This window comes from Theropithecus gelada, chromosome 1 (assembly GCF_003255815.1).
Source record: "Theropithecus gelada isolate Dixy chromosome 1, Tgel_1.0, whole genome shotgun sequence".
NCBI classification, from domain to species: domain Eukaryota; kingdom Metazoa; phylum Chordata; class Mammalia; order Primates; family Cercopithecidae; genus Theropithecus; species Theropithecus gelada.
Window position 1 is genome coordinate 106,982,643 of NC_037668.1, and position 6,739 is coordinate 106,989,381.

Here is a 6,739-nt window from a genome sequence, read left to right on the forward strand (position 1 = left end):
GAGGGAGGGAGGGAGGGAGGGAGGGAGAGGGAGGGAGGGATTATGAATGCTGGTCCAGGTACTACTCAACTGAATTGACTACTCCTAAATTTCAATACTTAAAAATGAAAGGACAAGAAAAGTTTCAGATGAACTACCAGAGAGCTGATAATGTCTGATGAAAATTGAAAACAAATGTTTTTAAAATGCCTAAGACCAAAAAAAAAAAAAAAAAGAAAGAAAATATTTAGAAGCTACTGTGAAAAATAGCTTCTCCAAAGGGACCTGAAGCAGATAGTTTGGATAAACTCTATATTCTGGGTATGTACTTTCACATAAGATCCGTATTTATACAATTTTAAAGCAATTTAAACTTCAACTTTGCTTATTTGTGTAACACACTATCTCAGTGAATAAACAGACTAACTTTGGTGAGCAGACTATTTAATTCACTAGGGTATGATAAAAATAAGGTGATAGACAATCTTTTTAGGTAAGCAAATTATACTGTTGTTATACTAATTGCTTAGAGGTACCATTTTGTGAAAATGTACCATTTTGTGAAAATGTCTAGTATGAAGGGGATACAATGATTATTGTAATTGCTAAAATAAGTAAATGGCTTTGCCTTTTTCTCATTTTTTCAAGGTAATTATGATATTTTATCATAGAGGAAAATGCTTGATCTCTTCCTCAAAATGCACTGATATCTTTTGATTATTGTTTTTCTGCTTTGTAATGGTTATTTTAAAATGTTTGAATAATAATTGCATTATAAATATGTTTTCTAAACAAGCTGGTTTACCTCTCGGATTTGTTTCAGTAACATATTAGGTTTATTTTTGTTATTTTAGGGTTAGAGACATTAGCAATGTCCTTTGGAAGTGAAATTCTGAAGAATTCCACTTAATGATAATTCCACTTATAATATTTATAAGATGAACGCATGAAAATAATTCATTTATATGTAAACAAATAATGGAACATATGCATCCAAATGAGAAGTAACAACTTGAAAGTCAATACATTTATTACAGTCAGCTTGCTATTGCTCAAAACATCTCAAAAGTTTTCAAATTGTCTTTACTCCATGCTACTCATCAAAAAATGTTCCCCATATATTACTTTATAAGCATACAACGTTTTGAAAAACCATTTTGGTCGTTAATTATTTCCTTTACTCATCAGCCAAAACCTAGAAGTTGAACATGTATGATATTTTTAAAGGAGTTCCAAGAATTTCATGACAGACATATATCAGAGGGCATATTTGTTGAGAAGGCAATGGGAATTAAGTAAGAATGTTAAGGGCCTAGACTTTATCCTGTTGACAAGGAAGAGTCACTGGCAAGTATTAAGTAGCTGAGTTACATGATAAATTATGTGTATTAGGAAATGACTCTGTTAGGTAGAATAAAAATGAAGTAGGAAGGGTCAACCAACCAAACAAGTGGTAGAGCCAATATTTGAATCCAAGTCTGATTGATTCCACAGCCTGTACTCCTAATCAGTATGTCTGACTGTAAGGCCTCTGTTAATTAATTTTTTGGACTCAGCACAGAGTAGATATTAGTTATTCTAATATTGATGTGATTATGATAATGATCAAAGTGCTTAATAAACATCTGTTGAATTAAAAAATGATTAAATAAATTCACTACAATTAAAGCTTATTTCTTTAGGACCATGCAAAACAAATTATAAATTACTTCTTCAAAACTTGCTCTTTTATATGTTTAGTGAGGTTGGGTTGTTACTATAACATTTCTTTGGTACCTCTGAGAGAGATAAATTTTATGATAACAGCGATATTGAAGACAGATAAAAGAAAACAAATTCTATTCATCAAGAAGTAGGCATCCTCTGTAGCTAATCTCCTGTCCAGTCATTTCATCTTGACCTAATACCAATCTTAGAGAAAGATAGGAAAGGTGAGGAATCTCTTTAGAGACAAAAATGCCAACAAGAATCTTAAAACTCAAAATATAACCTAGACTATTCAGCAGTTGGGAACGCAGTGTTTTAATCCTAAAAGGCATATTAACTATCCTGACTAAAAAAAGGTTAAAAACCTGTCAGTGAATTAATAAAAGGTGAAAAAGATGAAAACCACTGTTTGAACAGTTTTAAGAAGACATTACAAATCTCAGATAATAAATATCAAAACAAGTGTATATGGAGTTTTTTTTTTTTTAAACAGAAAGGGAATTTAAGTTTAACAGGAACCTAAGAAGGAAATAAATTCCCATTACAAATTATGTTCTGTGTGAAAAGAAATTGCAGGCCAAAAGGTCTTAAAGAATTTTCTTTCCAATGGAAAATATTTTCTGTTCATTAGCTAGTTATTGACTTAGGCAGCGGGGGAAAAACAACGGCTTTAGATAATGGAAGATGCGTTTTTAAAAGAAATCATTAAAGACATGATTATAAGCTGGTTGGTTGCTAAAGGTCCAAATTGTGAAAAATTTTTATGTTACTTATGGTAAGCATGACAATTGAAAAGTATCTAAACAAAAAGGCAACTCTGGTTATGAAGTACTGTAGTACAATTTGTAATGATTAGTGGAAAAGCACACTAATTTGTGAGATGCAGTATTTTGAAGGTCACTCAACTTTCCACTTGCTATAATGCCGTTCAATTAAATACACAATAAATTTCTAAGATTATTTATGAAAAGGATTTTGTAATTCTTGTAAAATAGTATATTACAAATTCTGGCTGTGTACACAAGCAGAAACGCCTGATTTAATGCACCATTAAGCAAACTGTAGCTTTGCTGTACACTTTTTAAACATTCAACCTAATTATGATGAGGTTTGGTCTTACTAAATACTGCCTATTTAATCTTTTTAAAGAGTCTATATAATTCAATCACAAGATACAACTTGTTTATGTTTTAAGCAAATATATACAATATTAACAATATACAATATCCTGGCCTAATTTAAAAAAGTTCATGTTATCTTAAATACATTTAGATGCATAACACCACACAACTTTAATTTGAACTTGCTATTTAATTATATTTTAAAACTAATTTGTATGACCTAGTACTTTTTTTTTTCTCTCTCTCTTCTACACAGAATGTTGGTCTACGGATCCAGTTAAAACTAGATTTTACTGAAACTGAATTTAAAAAGATTGAGTGTGTTAAGGGGAGTGGAGGATTAAGGGTAAGGTGACACCTACAGACACGAACTTATTTAAATTTGATTATCAGATGGTGTTCTGCTGATCAAATCAATGGACTACACTGCATCCTACAAGGATGCTTTCTGGCATTCTGTCTCTGGGCAGTAGCATAAAGTTCTATGATTATAATCTACTTTTTCAAAAGATGATGTCTTTTCAAAATTCTCTCTTTCTTTTGTCATTTCCTATGCCCAGGGTATGCATGAGAAAACCATGAATCTCTTAATATTATCTCCAAATATAGGCGGTCAAGTACCTGTATATGTGGTATCATATACCATATAGGTATACAAATACTTATATACTTGGTATCATATATCAAGTGGTAAAGAGGATATATGAAGGCAATCCATACCAGTATAGTCTAAATTTCATGAACTCTTTTGTTCCCAAAGCTGTTGACTATGCCCTCTATACCTGGATCTCCAGCATGAGTTAAAGGGAAATCTTTAATATTTGCATCAAAAAATAAGATATGCATGAAGTCATTTAAAATCAATAACAAGCATAAATTTTGACAAGTGAAGTCAAACTTACTGTTTAGCTACTTAAGCGTTATTTAAATATATGAAATTAAACTGTGTAACAAAACAAGTTAGTTTCTGGAGGACAGAAAAACATTCACATCAGAATTTAATCTTACAGTATAATCCAAAAGAAGTAATAAAGTTTGTTTACCTTCACAAATTGTGACACCATTTCCTGAAAATCCCATGTTGCAATAGCAGGCTTCAATTCCATTGCGTATTTCACATTTTGCATTTGGGAGACAAGGTGTCTTGGTGCAATTTTGAGTATAGGAACAATTCAACAAAGTGGAAAAAACCACTAAATAAAATACAGAAACACACCTTTTCAAAAAGTAAAAGAAACACCTCTCCCCACTGTTGAATTAGAGTATAATAAACATAAATTCTCCTCTCTTTCTATTTAGATAAATGGATTATAAATTTTTCCCAAGAGAGCACTTAGCTAAGTAACAGCACAACAGCAAGTGAGTAAAACTTGCTTTTAAGATGAAGGCTTTTTTTTTTTTTTTTTTCAATTTCAACCTTTATCAAGTAAATCTCAACGAAGCTAAAATGTAATAAACAACTCAGCTTTATAATAAAAACTGTGTTCCCACATCAGTATAGCATGTTGATTCAGTGTTACCCTTCATTCTGAGGTGAGATACTTTGAAAGGGAACTTCCTGATTGTAAAGCAATTTCCCTCCTCTGGGAGTAATTCTGTGTAGAAATGAAGGTAAATTGAGTATTTGGGTTTTTGTAAATTCAAATCTGTGTTATTTTAAGATGACATCTTATCTAGGAGAACAGATGCAATTGCTGTTTTTTTTTCTGTGTTCTAATGATTGTTTTCAATTTCAATTGTTTTCAATTTCAATGGTTTTCAATTCAATTATTCATAATAAAATTTATTTCACTATTTTTTTTTCCATTAGGGGAAATTTAAAAACAAAACAAAAACAAAAAAACAAACTCAACATTATGGTCAAAGACTGATCTTCCAGAAGTGGAACAGCACACAAATGAATGTGACCAAAAAACAAAACAAAAAAAGAAACAAAGCAAAGAACAAGACTATACATCAGAGTTATTGAAATACATTTGGAAATTATATGTTGTGGACTGATAGGAAAAGATAAGGAAAAGTACAGAAGGTTCTTTTTTTATTGTTTTACCAGACCTTCTCAAGAGTCTTGAGGACCAACAGCTATAAAGCATGAGGTCATTGTTCTGAAAACAGTCATCTAGCATAAGTTGTCCTTATCAGGTACCAAGAGGTTCTTAAGTATTCTGTTCTAAATCCTAGTGGCAAATAACTATGTATACTGACGAATCCGGAATTATTTCACCCTCAGAGATGTCATTTACTATCTTTCTGCACAGTGTGGTCAAAATGAAGCTCAAACCTGGCTCGGCAATCTCCTTAAAATGCCAGGAAGCCTCCCATGGGTGTTAATGGTTTGAATTTCCCAAATTTCTTCAGGTCAGAACAGAAGAAAGGTGAAAGGGGACGCTGGACACTTCCTCAAGAGGAATAAAAAGGTAACATTCCTTGGACCTTGGAATATTCAACTTTAGAGTTGAAAGGTCAAGGAGAAAAACATCCTGAGAAGTACTAAGTCAATTCTCCTCGTAGATTTTGCCAACTGCACTTGCCATGTGAGCTCCACCTCTTAAAAAATCCCGTCCCCTACAAGGCATTGGCCCCTCGGACAACCTCGGCGACCAAGGGCGCTAAGCACTCACCTAGGAGCGGGAGGAGTTTCATTGGCGGTGGCCGCGGTGGTGGCGGTGGCGGAGAGCGCGGCGGGTTGAGTGCGGCTGTGGACCCGGGACCGGGCGCCGCTGGGCGGGCGCGGCAGGGTCCCGGATCCGTCGTCCGTGACGCGCCGGCTTCCTCCGGACACTTTCCGGTCTCTTTTGTGTGAGTGTGTGAGTCAAGTCCTGAGTCTGCTGACCACGTCCGGCCCCCATTCCCTTTCCCCACGCCACCTGGGCTCTATTCCCTGCCTGGTGACCACTGACCCTGATCAATGTTACAGCCCCAATGAGGAATCAGTTTGTCCCCAGGCGCAGCTCCCAGAGTGACACCCTAAAAGTGAGTACTTAAAAAGCAATGGTCTCTGAGATCCATGGAGAGCCCCTCTCGAGCTAGCATCCAAAACTCAATAGGTTTTAGCGGTTCTCTCTGACACCTAAATTTCAAGGCGTAGCCTTTTTTTAATATACTCACCAATAAATTTTCCTAAAGAACAAGGGATCAAAAAGTAGTCAGGGAACCTGAATCCATGCAAAAGGGGATGCCAGTGCTCAGTTTCCACCTTGCTGGGACTCAGGGGTGCATCGTGTAAAATAAGGATATTGTCTATTGTGTCTAGGTTAGATTGTGTTTTCCATTATCAACTCAATTTGAGGTAAAATTCACCTGTAGCCCCTCCTTACACCCGCAGAAAAATTGGTGCATCATATCCTTTGTATTTTAGTATACAAGTCGATTATGTAGAAAGATATCGTTCACGTTGGAACATGGAAACAATTCTAGCTTAAAAAATTAAAAATAACTGGCAGAGAAAACTAATATATCATGACAGAAAACAGATCAATGGTTGCCCAGGGTTGGGATGCAGAAGAGAGATTGACTGCAGAAAGGCACAAGGAGAAATTGAGGTGATGATAATATTCTATATCTTGATTGAGGTGACAGTTATATGAGTGCATGCATTTGTCATGACTTATCCAACTGTATTCTTAAAATTGGTGCATTTTATCATATATAAGTTAGATGAATTGTATTATATGTAAGTTTAAATAAAGTTGATTTAAAGAAAGGAAATGACTAATATTTTTGCCATTAACACAACTCATTTTACCTTTCAAAAGTCAGATCACCTTTGTCACATTCCATTCCTATTCTGTTTAAAAAGTGACTAGTGCAAATTTACTTTGTATAAAGGGTAGTCTCAGAAAGATGAACAGCCACAGCCCCTGGACTCCAGGGGGATTATGAACCCCTGGAAAAACAACTAAAACTAGTCACAATCACACACTACAAAGTGA

The 6,739-nt window shown here is 34.6% G+C and overlaps 1 protein-coding gene across 1 annotated transcript in view; it reads right to left on the reverse strand.

The window, feature by feature from the left end:
* Window positions 1-5,607, reverse strand: part of ADGRL4 (adhesion G protein-coupled receptor L4) — a 116,233-nt gene extending 110,626 nt beyond the window's left edge. Inside the window, exons 1-2 of the mRNA XM_025357687.1 lie at window positions 5,429-5,607; window positions 3,851-4,000 (exon numbers count right to left, since the gene is read on the reverse strand). Coding sequence (XP_025213472.1) covers window positions 3,851-4,000; window positions 5,429-5,450 — 172 coding nt within the window. The 5' untranslated portion in view covers window positions 5,451-5,607. The remainder of the gene's footprint in view (window positions 1-3,850; window positions 4,001-5,428) is intronic.
* Window positions 5,608-6,739: the final 1,132 nt, after the last annotated feature.